The sequence below is a fragment of the Protopterus annectens genome, chromosome 15.part0 (genome assembly GCF_019279795.1).
Source record: "Protopterus annectens isolate FY-2018-M chromosome 15.part0, PAN1.0, whole genome shotgun sequence".
Lineage (NCBI taxonomy): Eukaryota > Metazoa > Chordata > Ceratodontiformes > Protopteridae > Protopterus > Protopterus annectens.
In genome coordinates this window covers 412,039,442-412,060,723 of record NC_056749.1, presented here as the reverse complement: position 1 = coordinate 412,060,723, position 21,282 = coordinate 412,039,442, and the positions used below count along the sequence as shown (strand labels likewise).

Here is a 21,282-nt window from a genome sequence, read left to right as displayed (position 1 = left end):
TCCCAGATTTGAAAACAGCTGGCATGGTTTCAGAAAATATTAACTTTTAACCTTAAGAAAAAATGCATCAGTTATCTTTAAATAAAATTAAACTGTACCCTGTTCTACTAAATGCATTCAAGTATTAAAAGCTGCTATCTCTTATCCATTTCCCATCATTTCAAACTTTATTTTTCACTGAACTGTTTGCCATAGTACCTTTAAATTCTGAGTTTCCCTCAGCAAAGAATAACAACTACAGTCGGTAGAAAAAATTAGAAGAAAATTATCAAAAAACTACTTACTAAACCCCAAAGGAGCTCAGACAATCTCAATTCCTATGCTGTTTGAAAACACGGCAAACGAGACAAGAGGGAAGAAGGGAGAGCAGGGCATTATGGGTAGGGGAGGAGTGCTGGCTTTTCAGATCCTAGAGCTATGGTTTACGTCCGAGTCGGATCCAATGTCAGATCTGAACCCACAGGTTGAAGATGAAATGAAAAACAAATTCAGATCATTTGCTACTGGGGAAAAACATGCTAGCTAATATCTTTGCAGATATAATAAACTTAGCATTTTTCCATGGCTTTTATCACTTTGTCTTATTTTTTAAAGCCTGCTTACTAAAAAAAATTGTTTATAGCTTAGGCCAATGGCATTAATCCAGATATTCATCCTTGTAAAAATAAGAGAAAATATCTTAATTTTACATATAATATAATCAGTACACTTTTACACCCCAGCCCCACCTCAGGAGCCCAAAATTACTCATACTAACATTAAACTTCCTTTTGTCCAGCCTTTTTCTTATTATACTGTAAAGACTATATTTCTTACACCTAAAAATCAACTATTTAATATCTTTAACACATACAACCGTCACTGAAAAGACTCTCACACATACAAAATACCCATGACTCTAGATTATACAAAACTGCTTTACAATATATAACATTTTACTTATTCTTAGTTAAGATTTGTTTAATGGGAATGTCCAACTGGGACAAATCTCATTTTCAGAGTATGCCCAGGGAGAAATGCTACAGACGCATGTCTTTGGAATGTGGGTGGAAACGGGAATACCCAGAGGAAACCTACGTGAATGGAGGGAGGATATGCAGACTGCACAGAGGACACCCCAGCTGAGAAATGAACTAGAGAACCTCTTGCTGTGAAGCGATAATGCAGTTTATATTGTGAAGCGTTCTATACACATACTAATAAAAATTGTTTTACTTAAATTTAATTTAACATTAATGGCAAAGTGCAGTATATGTTTTACAGTCTACTCAAGTTTAACAAAGGCAACCAAAGCCCAATCTTTTTCAGCCATTTTGTCTTACAAAACCATACTTCCCAAATGTGAATAATGTGTTTTAGTCTCCCATTTAGTCATTAATTTCAATGTTGGTCTTCTTCCTGTTCATCTCTCTCTCCCAACATTAGACTCTGGTTCAAGTCCAATGTACTCCTGATTCTTCTAGTCAACTCCTGTGCTTTTTTTCTCTCTCTCAAGCATTTTCATTTGGAAAACTGGAAAAGGTTTCACTGGCAAAGTCTCCCTCCATGAGCTTTGCTGCCAGAAGAATGAGCAGCAGAATTCTCTTCTGCTTGCAGGTTCACTTTTTGTTGGATGAAGTTTTTTTTTTTATTTCCTCCTTAGCCAGTTCTGCATCAAAAAAAATGTCTTTGATCCTCCATGAAAAACACTTTGAAGACAGACGGACACAGTAGCTTGAATCACACACCTGCAGTTGACATTCCTTGATTGCTGGGATAAATGTGCGTCTCTAATTTGGTGTACGATGAATAATAATTTTCTACAAACACTTTGCTGTCTCCAATTTTAATACTTTGCCCTTCTGCCAGTTTTTTTTTTTTTTCAGGATCAACTTCTACTGCTAGTATGACTGCATCTTTACTAATATAGGTCTTGACTGTTTCTCATGGCCAGGTTTGAGCATATACTCTAGGCACCCTTTCAATTAACAAGTCTTGCTGTGGAACACAAGATCAGTTGCTTATTTGTGCCTTCATAAAATAAATAGTCTTTTCCTTCCAGTTCCTCTGGTATAGCACAAAATCTCAGGTTTTCTCTGCATGCTCTGTCTACCTCTGCTACTATTTGTAACGGCTCTTCTTAAGAAGCCTCATACTTAGCCAGCTTTTTCTTCATTTCAGTTTCTGATTTCTGCAGTTTTACCAGTTCATCTGAATAGCTGGCTAAAACTTTTTCCACTTTCCAGCCATTTTTTTTTTTTTTTTTTTTTTTTTTGAGTTGACGTATTCCTTCAATGTTTCGCTTATTTTAATCACCTCTGAGTACATTTGATTTATTTTTTCCTCTAAATTACTGAAAGACATACCTTGAACCAAAGCTGAAATCTGAACTGCTTTTTAGTGATCAGCTGAATTCTTCCCAGACAGCTTTCTCATCAGCTTTACTGGTTGATGATCTTTCAAGTTTTCCAAATTTCTTCTTTGCTAGCATATAAGCAGTGTACAACTGCGGTGGTGGTGCTGCGGCAGCGTTGTCACCTCACAGTATGACGTTGTCCTGTTTGATTCTCAGCTAGAGTGTCTTCTGTGTGGAGACATGCGTGAATGGGCATACCTTTGTTAAAGGTTGTGCGTCAAGGCTGACAACTCAGCACATAAAAATCTACTGCCAATCATTAGCGGACCGCAGTTCCGCTGTGGCGACCCCTAACCGGGAATAGCCAAAAGACACTGACTGACTGACTACAGAGTAACTGAATTTTGTACAAAAAATAAATTCAATGGCACTCCTTTTTCTCAGTTTCTGTTTTCATACTGGGGGAGGTGAAGTTAAACTACTGAGCAGTGTGTGCACATCTTGAAAATGTACTTATATTTATTATTTTACATTTGTTGAACGGGCTTGTCCAACTGAGCAGAAGAGCCTTTTTTCAGCGGAGGCCCGGGGAGAAAAGCTCCAACATATTATACAATTTTCACTACAAATTAGCATTAAACATCAATGTTACAGGATTATTACAAGTCATTAAATAGCAGTACAATGTTATACAGTGACAATAATCAAAAATATAGCAAACTCTTCAGGGATGTCACTTCCGAAATAAAAATTACCAGCGGTCTACAACAGGACTCTCTGTTGGGCTCTTTCCAATTTCACATCTATTTCACAGACCTTTAGGACAACACTCCCGGGCCTACAGTTAACTGAACTTGCAACCAACTGTAAATTGGATACAAACATTCAATCTTCCATTGCGTCACAAATGCTGCAACATGGGCATTAGAGCATGTTAACAACTGATTCAAGGACCATGGTCTCACATGAAATGTGAAAAAAATGTAGTACAATTCATTTTGGTAAATGAAAACATTTTCACATAGCATATAGCTAATACACTCCTCCAATCAGACACTGTAGTATAGGCTCTAGCCATTCTTGCTCATGATTCCTTATCATTTGACCACCACATCACCTCAGTAGATCAGAAAGCCTTCTATCTGGCTCAATTAATTTTCTAAGGCATCTTCTCTAGGACTATAAAAGTCTTAATTTCCCATTACTCATATCTCATTGGACCCATTATTGAATATAAAAAGAAATGATGTACTCACCATAACATTCCATGTTTGTAGTCCATCTCGCCCTTCATTCTTGCATATGGGTTCAACGGCTCCGACTCGGCCTATTACAAAGCTCAAAGTTCTCTTAGTTGGCTCGTGGCTAGGTAGGTAACCCATAGTGCACTAGCAAAATCCCCAGATCTTGTTTGCTGCTAAACTATAGAAAGACAGAACTAAATTTATCCAGAAAGAACAACAATAAAAGGTCTCCACCCTACCAAGGTAATACTATCCTGTTTCCAGATCCTTCCAGGATGGGAGTAGGTGGGTGGGTTCTCAAGAATGAAGGGCAAGATGGACTACAAACATGGAACGTTATGGTGAGTACATAACTTCTATCTCACCTTCATTCTTACATATGGGACAGTGTCCCTAGCACCTTTCTCTTGGGTGACTCTCAGGAAAATACCCCTGAGTTCCGTGGAACCAAAGGAGGCTCTACTCCTTGAGGTCAGGTCCAATTTGTAATGAGTAATAAAGGTATGAGGGGTAGCCCAGGTTGCTGCTGCACAAAATGTCAACTGGAACTCTGGCTTGGAAGGCAGCAGATGTAGACTGGGATTGTGTAGAATGAGCCTTAATCTTGAACGGTAGAGTTTTTCCATTGGAGGAGTAAATGAAGGAAATACAGCTTGAAATCCAATTGGATAGGGTCACTTTAGAGACTGTCAGACCTAGTCTACAATCAGAAAAAGATACAAACAATTGGTCTGACTTTCTGAGTTCTTTCGTCCTGTGAAGGTAGAACCGTAACTGCCTCTGAACATCCAACTGATGAAATTTGTATTCTTCTGCATTAGAATGATTAAAGAAAAACACAGGTAATTTCATGGTTTGGTTCAAATTAGTGAGAGAGCAAACTTTAGGGATAAAGGAAGGATTTGTATGAAGAGAAACTCTGTCTTTGTGGAAAATCAAATAAGGAGGCTTAATAGACAGTGCTTGTAACTCTGATACTCATCTAGCTGATGTGAAGGCTACTAGAAACAACGTCTTCCAAAACAGAAATTTCAATAGGCACGAATAAAAGGGTTCAAAAGGTGGTAAAGTTAATTTGTACAAAACAAAGTTTAGATCCCAGGGAGATACTGGTTCCTGAAAGGGAAGTCTCAGCAAAGTAGCACCCTTAAAGAAAGTTTTACACAATCTATGGGACATCAGGTTAGATTCATATTGACCCAAATGAAAATTAGATATCGCTGCCAATTGGACCCTAATTGTGGCTGCAGCAGATCTCTGATGGAAAAGTTCAGACAAAAATTCTAAAAACATAGGGATGGATGCAGTGTAAGGATCTACAGTCCTTTCTTCTGCCCAGATGGAAAACATTCTCCATTTGCTAGTGTGTAACGTCCTAGTGGAAGGTTTGTGCGAAGACGTGAGGATGTGGGTCACAGCAGGTGAAAAATCATGAAACCTGACTAGGGATGGAATTGGAGCAGCCACGCTGTCAAGTTGAGGGTGTGGAGGCAGGGATGAAGGGAGACTGACATTTGTGTCAAGAGGTCTGGCACTGGGTCCAGAGTCCATGGATCATCTAGTAGATGAGGCCCAAAAAAGGGGAACCAAATCTGGCGAGGCCAGTAAGGGGTGATGATGATAATTTTGCTTCCCAATAACTTTGCTTTCTGAATAACTTTGGATATGCGAGGAAAGGAAGAGAAAGCATAAAGAAGTCTTAGGGGCAAATCGTGAACAAGTGTGTCTCTCGGTGGCTCCCCCGGAGGGGGGATAAGGGAGAAGAAGCTGCTGCATTTGGAGTTGATCAGACTGGCAAAAAGATCGCAGTAAGACTGTCCCCATTTGCGGAAGATCTGCTCCGCTAGTTCCTGATTCAGAGACCACTCGTGAGACATCATGATTGCCATGCTGAGCTTGTCGGTTATCACACTGGTTGTCCCTCAGATGTGCATTGCCACTAAAAAGTGTTGGGAAGAAATTACCCAGTTCCAAATACGAAGGACCTCTTGACAAAGGGGGTAAGATCTGGTTCCTCCTTGCTTGTTGAGATACCATACCACTGACATCTTGTCTGATTGGATTGCTATTGTCCCTAGAGGAAGAAAGTCGTGAAGTGCTTGCAACGCTAGAAGCACTGCTTTTATCTCTAAAGCACTGATATGCAGGTGAGCCTCGTGATTTTGCCATATGCCTTAGACAGTCCTGCCTAGATAATGCCCCCCTCCCCACCCTGTGAGGCATCCGTGGTCACAGTAGCAACGGGTTGGCGAGGAAGGAATGGAGTTGCCTGTTGTTAGTTGCTCTGGTTGAATCCACCAACAAAGGTCCTTTTTGCAAGACTCTGTTATGATGATGTGGTGCGATAGAGGCAGTTGTTGAAAGGACCACTGGGAAGATAGAAGCCACTGGAGAATTTGCATATGTAATCTGCTAGAGGGATTAACGTTATGGTGGAGGCCATGGTCCCTAAGAGTTTCAGCACTGTCTTTGCCTTGACTTTCTGTAGAGCAAGTAGCCTGAGAATTTGTGTGAGGTTTTGAATTCTTTATGCAGGTAGACGAGCTAACCTGGTGACTGTCTATTTCTGCGCCTATAAAAGTCACAAACTGACAGGGCAATAAGGCAGACTTTTCTCAATTTATTGTAATCCCCAGCTGGGAACAAAGCTGGATGGTGGAATCTCTGGCTTGTAGGAGTAGATGCCTGGTGGTGGCGGTCAGGCGCTAGTCATCCAGGTATGGAAACACTTGGAATCCTAGACGTCTCAGGTGAGCTGTTATTACTGCCATACATTTGGTGAACACCCTGGAGGCTGTGGTAAGACCAAGGGGCACAGCACGAAATTGGTAGTGACTGGTTCTCAGCCAGAAGCGTAAGTGACACCTCAATGCTCTGTCCATTTTTATATGGTAGTGCGCATCTTGGAGGTCTATGGAGCACATCCAATTGTCTGCCCCTAACAGAGGGAGTATAGACTGCAGTGTCACCATCCAGAACTTGTCCTTCTTTACGGATTTGTTTAGTTTGCTGAGGTCCAAGATGGGCTTCCAGTCCCATGTACGTTTTGACACTAAAAAGAATCTGGAGTAAGTTCTGAATCCTATCTGGTCTGAGGGGACGGTTTGGATAATTCTCTTTGCAAGCAACATTTGCACTTCTATAGTTGCTTGATCCCTGTGATTGGGTGGAACATCCGGGATCTTCTTGGGAGTGTGGGGTGGAAGAGAAAAGGGTATGGAGTAACCTCTGGTGATAATTCTTTGTACCCATTTGTCTTGGGTGATATTTAGCCAGGCTTCTGGATACAAAGATAGGTGACCCCCAACTGGCTCCAGAGAAGCACAGCCGGGCCCCACATAAGGAGCGCTGATAGGGACGTCCTCAAAACGAATCACAGCTTCCCTGGTTTTGCAGACCCCCCCCCGCCTTTAAGGCGACATCTACCATTAGCTCCACCTCCTCTGCCTCTGAAGGAGGAGTCACCCTGTGCATCCGGGAAAAACTTCTGGGACTTCTTGAACCACATCTTACCACCTCTCTGACCCTTAGGATATGGTCTAGAGGGGACAGTAAAATGCACTCCCACGGCAGAGAGCGTGTTCCCTTCTTGTTTGCATCTGGTGAGCGTATCTTTTACCTTGGGTCCAAACAATGAAGAAGAGTCAAAGGAGGGTGTTGGTAAAGGTAGACTTGAAAGGCTCTGCAAAATTACATAAGCGTATCCAGGAATGTCTCCTAAGAGAAACTGCTGAACCCGCTGCCCTGCTCGCTCCTTTGGCTGCATAAGCGATCAGCCTCATGGAGGAGTTCACGATAGAATTTAAGGTGGACAACTGAGCAGACACTTTGAGGGACTCCTTCAGTAGATGTACCTTGAAGAGTATCTCCTAACTCCTTGAGGAGATCTCTTTGAAGCCTCGTAAAATGTGTGAGCTAGTTCAGCGATCTGAGTGTAAAAGCCACTGAAGAAAAGATACGTTTCCCGTATCTATCCATCGTTCGAGACTCCTTATTCGGCAGATGGACAGATGAAGTCTCCACTAGCTCCTTCTTGGTGGCCGCTGCCACCACCATGGCATCTACAGGCACGCCCTTGGACAAAAAATCTTTCTCTTTAGGGGCAGACAGAAATGTATTGGCTCTTTTGGGAACTGGCTCCACAGCATCAGGAGTCTCCCACACCTTCTGACTAACCAGGTCTAAAAGTTCATCGAAAGGTGGAGACACACACGAGGCTGAAGGTTGAGACCCGAAAGCCTTCAGGTACACTGACTCCTCATTAGAAGGGGTGACAGTGGGCCAGCCACCTCTGCTTAAGGATCTCTAAGATGTCTGCAAAGGAGACATCATCAGAGGATGACTTGGGGGACCCTTCTGACTTCTCGAGGTCAGTATCTGAAGTGATGGACTCATCCGGGCAGTCTACATGCTTCCTCTTGCATGACCTCTTCTGAGGGGGGCTCCTCAGAAGGGTACTCTGGGGAGATCACGGAAGACTGGAGATCACTCAACGGGGGCTCCTGAGGCTGCGGGTCTCTGCTGTCAAGAGAGAGTAGGTGCTGAGACCGAGGTCTGTGCTTGAGGGGGAAAAGCGTCAGAAACCTTGCGTGGAGCTGATGAGCGAGACAGCACACTCCTTATCATCTTGAAAGCAAATCTCTCCGGCTCCGAAGACGGCCTCGGTTCCAAGGAAATGGAGGTAGTCATCAGCTCTGGAGTGACCGGCTCCGAGATGGATGTAGGGTCGGAGCTCACCCTAGCCAACGCACCGAGAGGGAGACTCGGAACAGAGGCGGTTTGGGTCCAAGTGTCCCTGTCAGGCCCGACTGGTGAGCTTCGGCTCCTAGACACCACCGATGGCGCCTAAGATTTTGGAGTGGAACTCTGCTCCAAGACAGCCATGATGGAGCAGGAACCAAGGGTTCCACAACAAGTGGCACCGAAAACATTGGCTCCGAAGGCCTGACTCAGCTCGGAGGAGGAACCACAACAGGGTGGATGAACTCAGGTGGCTCCAGAACCAACTGGGTCGGAGCCAACAACAATTTGGGCAAAGCAGACGACTTCAGGAGACTAAGCACTACTCTCTCCACATCTTCCTCTGACAGGTCTCTTGGAGGATCTGGATAATAGGGTAGGCGATCTGGATCTCCCTAAAATTGGAGATCTTAAGGTTGGGGAGACCGGCAAAGGATCTCTGGACCGGCTCTGATGTAATTTTTCAGTAGTCAGCTCCGAAAGGCTTGGGGCCGACAATGAAGTGCCAACATTGACAACCTCGACTGGCTCTGAGGACAGTGGAGCCGAGGAGGTAGAAGTCTTAAAGTTTAGACTGTTTCTGAGGAAGTTCTGATACACTAGTCAGCGCCGGAGAATGCCTCTTGGCCGACTTAACCTTCTCTTTTTGGAAGAATGTGATTTGGATGAAGAAGAAGAACTCACCAAGTATTCCTCAAAGGAAGGCTTGAGGAGGCCTTTCAAAAATAACTTGTTCTTCCGCTCCTGGAGGACTCTGGAGTTAAAGGAATGGCAGAACAAACAAGTTTCTTGCACATGAATGGCTCCGAGATGATATACACAATTACTATGGCCATCCGTAATTGACATCTTCTGGGAGCAATTTATACATTTTTTGAAACCCAAAGGTTTGTGGTCTTTAGATATGTTGACGAGCTATGTAATTAAGAAGGTACACAACAAGCACAACGAGGACCAAGTCCTCTAACTTAAACGGGCCTAGCCCTAACAAGCGCGCGCACACACACACACACACACACACACACACACACACACACACACACACAAGAAAAGAGAGTAAAGAGGACTAGGTCCTCTAACTTAAATGGGCCTAGCCCTGAGGAAATATGAAAATAGCAGAGAACTAGGTCCTGAAACTTAAACAGACCTAGCTAGGTAGGCTAAGTCAAAGAAAAAAGCCAGAAAACTAGAAGCAGGCAGGAAACGAGCAAACAACACTGCATGCAAGCTAAATTTTCTAAATTAGAAAAACCAAGGCCCAAAACGTGGACCCGCAGAGAAAACTCTAACAAGACTAGCAACAAACACTGCACACAATATATATGTATATATATAAAGCAAGAAAATAGGGTCCTAACTAAACGAGGCCCTATGAAATATCAATGTTAACAAGAAACTAGCACACAGGATACCAACGAAGAACAACAATGGCCAACCAGTTCTCAACAAACTAATTTAAATATCAAAAACACTTCTAAACTCTTGTAAGCACTCCTAAAACTACTAAACACTATCTAGTAATAAGACAACTAGTTATCGAAAACAGTAAAGTGATAATAATACAAAAAGTTTAAACTTGGCCACGGCCAAACAAGAAGCACTTCTGAACTCGTAGACACGGCAAACGAGACCCGGGGATTGTACTAGTGCACTATGGGATACCTACCTAGCCACGAGCCAACTAAGAGACTTTGAGCTTTGTAATAGGTTGAGTCGGAACCAAAGATCATCTCCGAACCCATATGTAAGAATGGAGGCGAGATAGGACTACAGAACATTGCATCTTTTGTCATGTAGCTGTCTAAACACATCACTCAAAAGACCTCAGACATTCACAACTGAAAAGTTCAGTCGCCTCAAAAAACTTAATCAGAGTGGTAGCATTGTCTCCTCCATGGAGATCTGTGTTTAGCCTTTTGACCCACAAAAGATCTAATCCCCTTTGATCTCCTATACCTTCACAAATCAAATGGTCATACAAATACCTGGATAAGGACCTAAACATTCATCAACATTTAAATAAGGCACTCTGGTGTAATAAATTCAAATCCCAATGTATATCACACATCTGGAACAACCCTACAATACATATCAAGCAGAGTACTACCCTTTACAACTTCAAGGTAAGCCTAGATAAACAGATGGGCAGCCTCAAATTTTCCTCCAATCTATCCTATTTTATCCTCCTTAAGGCTGGAGTAAACTGTTGAATAGGGGTTTTCATTTAGGCTTGTAATGGTCAGCAGACCAATTTGTCTAGTACTTAACTATGAACCTGTAAAACATATTTTGAAATTTAATCTCCAGGATATTTAGTGGACAAGTTAAAAGGGTTCCAAGGTGTTTGGTTGCCCCTTAAAATGCTTGTACATTGCACAGCACTATAAAGGGTGTGCCACTACTGGCAGATAACACTAACCCTGACAGTCTCTGCAACTTCTGGGGTAAGTTGAATTATTCTAGTCAGATAATGATATGTCTATAAACAACAAAACCAATGGGGAAAAATCCTAACATCAGATCAGTGTAGGTGTTGTGATTCTAAAGCTAAACCAATGCAAGTCAAAAGAGATAATAATACAAAACAAGTCTAACTAGTCAACTGGAAAAATGTGGCTTTTTACTGATAAACTTCAGAATCGTGAGAAACAGCTTACAGATGAAGAGGAACTTATTTAACTCTTAAGTGATAAGAAGAACTGGAGGCAGATAGTTTTTGAAATGGCTGGTGTGAAGCCAACAACACTATCAAAGACAAGACCACCTTGTAAGCTCGATCCCAGCCTGGGTAATGCTCAGAAAATTCACACCACTGCAGGGAATGATTAAAAACAATAACTAGTATATGTGAAGACTAAATGCACCTCAAAGATAATACAAACTAAAAAAAAGTCACCCAAGCAGAAAATCAAACTAAGCTGCAAACACAGTTAAGCAGTAACATTAACCAATGCACCTCCCTTCCACACCTGCCCAGCTCTCAAAATGCAACAGTACTTTTTATGTTTGAATTCTTAACAACAGAAAAACATTCAAATTTCAGACTTTAAAGCTGACATTACCAATTTAAATCATTTCTGCTGCTAATGTAGAAATGCAAAACAATTTCATACTCAGATGTCTTGTGACATTAGTATATCAGTAATATGGGGACAGACCTCCAAAAGTAGCATTTGCCATTAAGGATGTGGTACTTCTTTATAAATACTGACTATTCATAAAAGGTAGGCAAGCTAATAAGCAAAAATATTTTAAGTAGCAGTCTCAGTCTTCAAACCCTATCTATTGCAAAACAATTAAATTTACAGTTCCATTACTTTATTTTGTTTCCTCGAGTCAAGAGAAGAAACTTTACAGCTTGACTTTAGTCTCAGCAGAGGGTAGACCAGGATACAGATGCAGTTCTAGGTATCGGTGTAATTCTAACTAAATGCTTGGCTCCATAAACTACTCCCATAGCCTTTCCACATCCACCTGTTTTACCAAACAAGGAACCAAGGATCAGCTCCGAACCCATATGTAAGAATGGAGGCGAGATAGGACTACAGAACATTGCATCTTTTGTCATGTAGCTGTCTAAACACATCACTCAAAAGACCTCAGACATTCACAACTGAAAAGTTCAGTCGCCTCAAAAAACTTAATCAGAGTGGTAGCATTGTCTCCTCCATGGAGATCTGTGTTTAGCCTTTTGACCCACAAAAGATCTAATCCCCTTTGATCTCCTATACCTTCACAAATCAAATGGTCATACAAATACCTGGATAAGGACCTAAACATTCATCAACATTTAAATAAGGCACTCTGGTGTAATAAATTCAAATCCCAATGTATATCACACATCTGGAACAACCCTACAATACATATCAAGCAGAGTACTACCCTTTACAATTTCAAGGTAAGCCTAGATAAACAGATGGGCAGCCTCAAATTTTCCTCCAATCTATCCTATTTTATCCTCCTTAAGGCTGGAGTAAACTGCTGAATAGGGGTTTTCATTTAAGCTTGTAATGGTCTGCAGACCAATTTGTCTAGTACTTAACTATGAACCTGTAAAACATATTTTGAAATTTCATCTCCAGGATATTTAGTGGACAAGTTAAAAGGGTCCCAAGGTGTTTGGTTGCCCCTTAAAATGCTTGTACATTGCACAGCACTATAAAAGGTGTGCCACTACTGGCAGATAACACTAACCCTGACAGTCTCTGCAACTTCTGGGGTAAGTTGAATTATTCTAGTCAGATAATGGTATGTCTATAAACAACAAAACCAATGGGGAAAAATCCTAACATCAGATCAGTGTAGGTGTTGTGATTCTAAAGCTAAACCAATGCAAGTCAAAAGAGATAATAATACAAAACAAGTCTAACTAGTCAACTGGAAAAATGTGGCTTTTTACTGATAAACTTCAGAATCGTGAGAAACAGCTTACAGATGAAGAGGAACTTATTTAACTCTTAAGTGATAAGAAGAACTGGAGGCAGATAGTTTTTGAAATGGCTGGTGTGAAGCCAACAACACTATCAAAGACAAGACCACCTTGTAAGCTCGATCCCAGCCTGGGTAATGCTCAGAAAATTCACACCACTGCAGGGAATGATTAAAAACAATAACTAGTATATGTGAAGACTAAATGCACCTCAAAGATAATACAAACTAAAAAAAAGTCACCCAAGCAGAAAATCAAACTACGCTGCAAACACAGTTAAGCAGTAACATTAACCAATGCACCTCCCTTCCACACCTGCCCAGCTCTCAAAATGCAATAGTACTTTTTATGTTTGAATTCTTAACAACAGAAGAACATTCAAATTTCAGACTTTAAAGCTGACATTACCAATTTAAATCATTTCTGCTGCTAATGTAGAAATGCAAAACAATTTCATACTCAGATGTCTTGTGACATTAGTATATCAGTAATATGGGGACAGACCTCCAAAAGTAGCATTTGCCATTAAGGATGTGGTACTTCTTTATAAATACTGACTATTCATAAAAGGTAGGCAAGCTAATAAGCAAAAATATTTTAAGTAGCAGTCTCAGTCTTCAAACCCTATCTATTGCAAAACAATTAAATTTACAGTTCCATTACTTTATTTTGTTTCCTCGAGTCAAGAGAAGAAACTTTACAGCTTGACTTTAGTCTCAGCAGAGGGTAGACCAGGATACAGATGCAGTTCTAGGTATCGGTGTAATTCTAACTAAATGCTTGGCTCCATAAACTACTCCCATAGCCTTTCCACATCCACCTGTTTTACCAAACCTGACATGACTACCCCCAAACTAACTCTGATCAATATTCTCAGCTGGTAAGGTGATCAAAGCATCCTGAGGGTAGCGTCACACTGGTATCAAGAAGTAATTTTTCCCTTAAGACCTAATCAGATCCCCACCCCACACCTACGCTTGTGCTCACGTAAATGCTATGCATTGGATTCCTAGCACATTGTCCATGCCTCCTCATGTGACTCAAACAAAGCCCTTCTCTACCTACAGATTCCCCCCAAAATGCGGCCCCACCTACTGGAAATAAATCACTGCGGTGTGCCCAAGAGCATGCATCCTCCCCCAAAGGAAGGGTACACCCATCCCCTGCCTTTAAGTGCCCAAGCTGCTAATTAAACCTGGGTTGCCTGGATCATAGTTGGGACTTTATCCTTCTGCACCACCTGCAAAGTCAGCTAAATCTTCTTTTGCCATTTGGCCTGTCACTCACATTCTTGCTGGATCCAACAGCCTCTGTGGAAGTTAAAGAAAGAAAAAAAACCCTGCAATATTAGGAAGACCATAATGTCTATTTTTGTTAAGACTCAAGAAAAGAAAACTTAGGCTGTGTTCTTCCTGCCCAATTACTTTTAATAAGATTCTACCATCTGCCTTAAGACATCTGATCTTGATCACAATTAAATAAAATTTGCCCTTCAAATACATCAGCAAGTTCACTAAATTACATTTTATTTCACTTAATCATTACCATGTAGTAAGAAGTACTAAAGCTAAGAATTACAATTAAATCATTTACACAATTAGAAAATGAATTTGATGATAAACAAATTGCTGGTCTTAATTCTTTATTTACCTTTTCAAGGTTCATACTCTTCAGTGTTGCATCCATGGATTTCACAACTTCTGCCATTGATTTGGTTACCTAAAAAAATAACACAAATATAAATGTCACAGAAGCTGGACATAACCAAGTGATATGTAGCTGTAGGACTTGTTCTGTTCCAATTAAGAGAGGTTAGCCACACGTATGCTTAATGGGTTACCATAGTCAGATCCCAAAATTAAACAGTCAGCAAGAGGAAATTTAGCTAGTGCTGTGCTGAGGAGTTGCCAGAGACCAAAGAAATGGAAGAGGAATATTCACACTGACCTCTGAACAAAGAACTCTCCACTTATACACGTATAAGATCTGGTGGCACTATGTGCTGCAGTACAGGAGGCTTATCTATGTACTGACTTTGAAGGAACCCATAATCCATTGCCATTGACGATCCTAATTTTTTTTTCAGATTTTCAACAAAGCTAACTAATTGTGATGTATATAACGGTGTACTCTACTGTAACGAATGCATACATTCCAGCAAGTAAACAGGTTAGCGGAATCTAAAAATTACTGTAAATCACTGAAGCAACACAAACATAAGACAGCATTTGATGCTCCTTACATATGCCAAACAAGCAAAAATTCCAGTTGGTAAGACTGTTGCATTAACAGCAACTTACTACAATACCCAAGTTGACATTTCAGGGAGACAAGTTATCCCACATAAACTAATCTAATCTATGAATTAGTACTAAAGTGAAATTGTTATGCTTAATTGCACAACACACTAGCTTAGAAATAAATGTGTCGCAAATATATATGAGATGTGAAGGGACTTATTTCATCTCTTCACACTAAATAGCTGCCAGACATCAGAATTCAAGCTCATGTAAAATATATCATCACAGATTAATTTAATGATGCCTGTACATACAAACTTCCATGGGGCTAATGATGCATTTAGGTCAAAAGGGTACCAGAAAGTCATATTTTTCCTCTGTGTACTGTATATTTTTAAATTACTGGTGGCTTTACACTCATTCATAGTCATCAATGTGCATGATGTGGCCTGGTATCCTGTACACTGCTGTGCAGTCTGAAAGTAAGCTGATGGAGCTGGCAGCAGTTACTCTTGCTTAATCTTTTCTTATTTTGGATGTCAAATGTTACATGGTGTTAGAAGTAACTTAAAATAATTAATTTCATCTTTCATTTAAGTACTATGCAGATACAGCCTCTCCTGAAACTCCCCCTTCTCTCTGCAAGACAGTCTGAGAAAGACATGTTATGAATCAAAAATTCAATTCATTTTATTCCTAACCATGAGTACACCTGAAAGGCCTGAAAACCTTTGGGGTACTACATATGTCTACATAATGGAGGGAAAGAAAGCCTGAAAGTTTAAATTTAGTTTTGAGAGGAAGCGAGAAAGAATGCTGCAGTGCCAAAGAAAGAGGCTTCATAGTTAGAGAGAGAAATAACTGACACAAAGCCACAATCTGTTCTTCACAAGAGAAGGTCGAGCAGAAATATTTACTACTGACTGAGTAGTACATCCAAGAAACTTAAAAAAGGTATAATGTACTACATTTCTGCATACTGCTGGGAAAGAATGCCTGTAAGTTTATTTCCTTTAATTTTGAGAGGGAGGCAGAAATTAACATTCATTGCCACAACAATACCGAAGAATGGGTCATAATAAGCATAAAAAAATATCTTCCATTCTGTTCACCATTTACATGCCAGTACAGGGTCCCAGAGAAACTAAAGATATTTACATTACTAAAATAAACCACAGACTGCAAGTTTTCAAAGTTGAGATTAATCATTGGCATGATTAACATAACAAAGAACTGTGTGATTGTGTTATCATAAATAATCAAAGAAGAAGAGTGCTACATAAAAGCAGCTGTAAAGTTATATGAATTGTGTGTGTACAGAGTAACAGCCACTAGTACTCCACAGCTGAAAGTCATGATTTCTGCAAGAAAAAGAAACTGAGTAAAAGTGAGGCATGACAGTCACGGGATGAATGAAAAATATACAAATGGTCTTTAAGAAGTTCTGCATAAGGTGCTGCCTTAAGTATGATTAAAAACCTCCAGGTGCTTAAGCAAGTGTGTAGACCAGTGGGGGGCCTAATTTTGCTAATGAAACAAATTTGCAAATCAAAAGAATGCATGCATTTGTCTGTGGGTAATGATACAAATTTTATATTATCTTAGATTCAACAAATGTAATGGGTTTTGTATTTTAAACGTTTTACTGTTTTCACACTTACTGCTTTTTGTCAAAAGCTTCATTAATTAATGTTGGAATGAAACTCTCTCTTAATGGCTTGGTTTAAAAGAGAAAACATATGTTTTGTTTTGAAACACTAAACCCCAAGAAATATTAAACCAGGACAGCTGTACTTTCATTTGTTTGGATTTGCAAAACACTAACTTCTAGAGAAAGCTGTATTAAGATGCCTGCATTTTTCTTCATTCTTTTTTGTTTAGGAACTTGATAAAAGCTACTCAAATGTAAAGCATTTCTTAAAGGAACAGTGGAGGAGAAAATACACCAGCTATTACTTGATAATTTGGCTTTGTGTACTCAGCAACTATTGCATATTTTTAGTGACTTAATGGCATTAGGCTGTAGTGTTCTCTATAAAAGTGTCAAGAATAAAACTATGCAGATGCAGTTATGAGCTATTCTTTTGACAACAATCTGTTTAAAATATTTTCTTAATTCATATCAATGCAATTAGTTACAGGCTTGGACATTTAAGGAGTAATTTTTTTGTTTGCTTTTTTCTGCTGTAACCTAATTTTCTATAAAGGAAAGTACTTTCATTTATTACCTTATAAAATACTCTATCTTGTATTTTATTTATTAGTTTATAAAGGTAACTTCATAGGAGTATGGCTGTTGGCATCCCCCTTTTCTGAAGACAGACTCCTTCAAAACAATGTACAATAATTCAATATACTGGTGGAGTCACTGGAATAGTGTTCAGCAATTCAGACTGCATTGTCAGAACTCATCTAGCTGGTGGCAGCATGTACTACAAATACAAGAAAGGAGTGCTGGCACGGGAGGTATCGGTACCACCTACTGGGAAACTGTGTGAATTAAGTCTGCATTTGTCTACAAATAATGTGGTTATAGTAGGACTGCACTAAAAGGCAATGAACTACGTAAAATCCTTGGGAGCCAGTAATTACAACCCTGTTTTGTACAAATACAGTACAAAATAAACACAGATGTGGTAGGTGTTGGGTCATAAATGGTAGTTCTGTACTTATGCATAATCGTGGATCATTTCATTCATGTACATCAAAATATGACTTATGGGTCCTTGAGCTGTTTGTTGGATCTGAGCTGGCAAAGCTAGTGCTACAGCCTCTAGCCACTTTAAAAATATTCTTCCATAATGTCACTTGTGTGAAAATACCTCAGAATAAATCTGGCATCATTTAGCCAAGGTGGATTCAAGTACCTCGATAGAGCATCTAATTTGCAATGTTTAAATAGATATGCAATGTAGACCATGTTGCTACTGAACAAATCTCATCAACTGAAGAACTAAAGAAGGCTGTTGCAGTGGAAACAGATTTGGTGGAGCAAGCTTTGGGTTAGCATGATAACTGACAGCCGAATAAACATAAGAAATGCAATCCAAAAGCCAGAACAGAGAATGACTTTGGACACTTTTTACAAATGTTTATTGATTACAAAGGAGACAGAGCTGTTAGCCCTTCCTGGAATATTTTGACCTTATGCAGGTAAAATCTAAGACGAACAAGTACATTCAGGATGTATACAAATATTCATCATTATTTGAATGATTTGGAAAGATGACTGGCAAGTTAATCAGTTTGTTTATATCTGCCTTAGAAGCCACCTTGGGAAGAAGAGAGGGATTAGTATGGATGGACACAATGCTGCTGTGAAATGCTAAATAAGAGACTGAAGAGAACAAGGCCTGTAACTCAGATGCTCTCCTAGCTGAAATGACAACATCCAAGAAAATAGACTCTGCCACAAAAGAAACTTCAAGGGTGCTGAGTAAGCTGGCACAAAAGACTTGGCTAAGGCTTCCAGTACAAGGTTGAGATGCCATGCAGGCACCGGCTCCTTAGATGGCAGAGCAGAAAGACTCCCTTGAAGAAGACCTTACAAAATTTATGAGAAGCATGAAAATTTGAAATGGTTGTCAACTGCACTTTAATAGTAAAGTAGCTGGAACCAGAGTCAAACAAGTTAGCCAGGAAGCATGCTATATGTGGTACAGATGCAGAAAAGGGGTCAATATCCTGAGGAGATGCCCAAATCACAAAATACTTCAACTTCCCACAATAAAGCTTGTGGGTAGATTCCTTCTGGAAAGCTGACAGAATTCTAACTATATCATTTGATAAAGCTAGGTTATTGGCTATCATCAGACTAACTGCATCATTTGATAAAGCTAGGTTATTGGTTATCATCAGCATTTGAGAAACCAAGCAGTTTGAGATTGTGAAGATCCAGGTGAGGTCTCCCAAACAGGTGGGGAAGTAAATCCTTTACAGTATCTGAAATCTTTTATTAGATCACAGAAAGAGCTTCTCCTTCGGCTGCCTTTAACTGGTAGGGTGCAACATCTAGGTGGTGGACACTTCTGTTTGGGGGGTGCCTTGGAAAAGAAAACTGGATAATCTCTGGATATAACCTACTTATGTGTTTTAATTTCTTCAAATGTTTAGGTTTATACATACCTTGATGGGAACTGAACCCATTCTCAAGTCATGGCATAATTAAAGATCATGAAATTAGTTTTTCTTCAGTATTTGATGCAAGTTTGTTATTTACGTTTGATATAAGTGTTCTTCTCAGCACCCGCAATGTACCCAGTGTATTGCCTCTTTCTGCAGTTCATAAGGACTTATTTACTTACTGTATTTGTCTTTGTTGACTGGGAAAGTCTGACTGGGCACAGTCCATTCTCAGTGGAGGCACTGAGAAAAAAGCTCCATCACTAATTTATATTAACAAGTAAATTTCAAAATCAATTACATTTCTCAGAAAAAGAAATATAAGACAAGCACATACAGTAAAGTATTTACATTAACACATACAAGTCTATATACTTCTGGTATCTCTAAAATCTTGCAGGAAGTAAATGGATTTATATGGTAAAAAGGAAAACATAAAGAAGTGTAGTATTCTTAAATTTCAGTGCAGAAAAGTTTGTAGAGTTCAAGAGATATTAAGACTTAAGATAAAAAATACCAGTCCCATCTGTTCAGCTCTATTCCAGTCTAGTGTCACTAGCTCACTCTAATACAGAGAGAACATTTGTGAAGGGCAAGCCACTTGGGTCCTTAATTTTGAATTATCTTCTGTTTCTTCTTTCTCCCTTTCCACTTTCCAAAAAAAATTCTAAGCTTGTTTCCTGCCTTTCCTGTAACTAGTTTAGTCCAGATACAGATTTGCTGTAACCAGGACTGTTTGTAAGCTTCTGAGCCCCCAAAGCCTTTCTGCATTGGAGGGAAGCCTTTGAGCTTATCAGTGGGAGTGGTAAGCACTAGGTAGCCTACTGACCACAAGAGTGGTTTCTGGCACATAGATTGTAGTTTATTGGCCGTTTGGGCAGTTTTTCCATTTCTTTCGACTTTCTGGTTTAAAAGTCCACATTTGCGCTTGTTTCCCACCTTCCTGTAACTAGTCTAGTCCAGATACAGATTTGCTGTATCCAGGACTGTTTGCAAGCTGCTGAGCTCCCCCCCCCCCAAGCCTTTCTGTGTTGGAGGGAAACCTTGTAGCTTATCAGTAGGAGTGGTAAGCACTAGGTAGCCTATCTACCAAAAGAGTGGTTTCTGGCCCAGAAATTGTAATTTATTGGCCGTTTGGGCAGTTTTTCCATCTCTTTCAACCTTCTGGTTTAAAAGCCTGTATTTGCGTTTGTTTCCCACCTTTCCTGTAACTAGTCTAGTCCAAATACAGATTTGTTTTATCCAGGACTTTTTGTAAGCTTCTGAGCCCCCCCCCCCAAGCCTTTCTGTGTTGGAGGGAAGCACTCTAGCTTATCAGTGGAAGGGATAACCACTAGGTAGAATATCTACCACAAGATCCAGATACAGATTCTTAGTTTTAGCACTTGAATTTGTTTATTCGCGCTCAGCACTTGTTCAGAACTTGTTGTTAGCACTAAATAAGCTACAAATTACTACAGCACTCAACCTTCCTCTTTACCTAGAGGAAGATGGGCTTTGTACTTACTTTCCTCACTTGCTTAGAGAAAAATAAGCTCTTATACTCACTTTCCTCACTTACCTAGAGGAGAGTAGTTTTTTATTCAGGCATGTCCAAGGGTCAGCTCCCAGTGTTCTCTCCCGTCTATATGATGAATCTGGGCATCTTGGGGCAATGTATACAGACAGCCCTCTCCTCCTACCACCCAACATCACAACCTGTGAGAGATGCACTTATCTAGCCAAATTGGAGGTAAAGCTCTCTCCAACCAAGACTGAACTTGACAGTCAAGAGGGGAAGGTAAACACTTGCACCACACCATACTCATCACATAGTCCCACTAAACCTACAACATCAAAATCCACACATAGAAACACAAACATTTGCAGAGGCTCTCAATAATAATCTGCTCAAGCAACAGGGACCTCCAAAGCAGAAACGCAAGCAACCTCCCCCACCCAATACAACTCAAATGACACACAGCCCACAGACACTGTGTACCACTCAACCACAGCCCATAAGGTAAAACAATGTACCCAACATACTAGACATAGGTGACTCTATAGTCAGGCACATTGATGTCCCACTCACCAGGCTTAACAAGGAGAAGGTTACTGCCAGCTGCCTGTTGGGTGCCAGGATCCGCCACATAACCCACCCACTCAGGTCATGCCACATGTACAAATATGACT

At 40.3% G+C, this 21,282-nt stretch overlaps 1 protein-coding gene across 1 annotated transcript in view; it reads right to left on the bottom strand.

The window, feature by feature from the left end:
- Nucleotides 1–21,282, bottom strand: part of CHMP1B (charged multivesicular body protein 1B) — a 557,897-nt gene that overhangs the window by 365,638 nt on the left and 170,977 nt on the right. Inside the window, exon 4 of the mRNA XM_044057148.1 lies at nucleotides 14,399–14,467. Coding sequence (XP_043913083.1) covers nucleotides 14,399–14,467 — 69 coding nt within the window. The remainder of the gene's footprint in view (nucleotides 1–14,398; nucleotides 14,468–21,282) is intronic.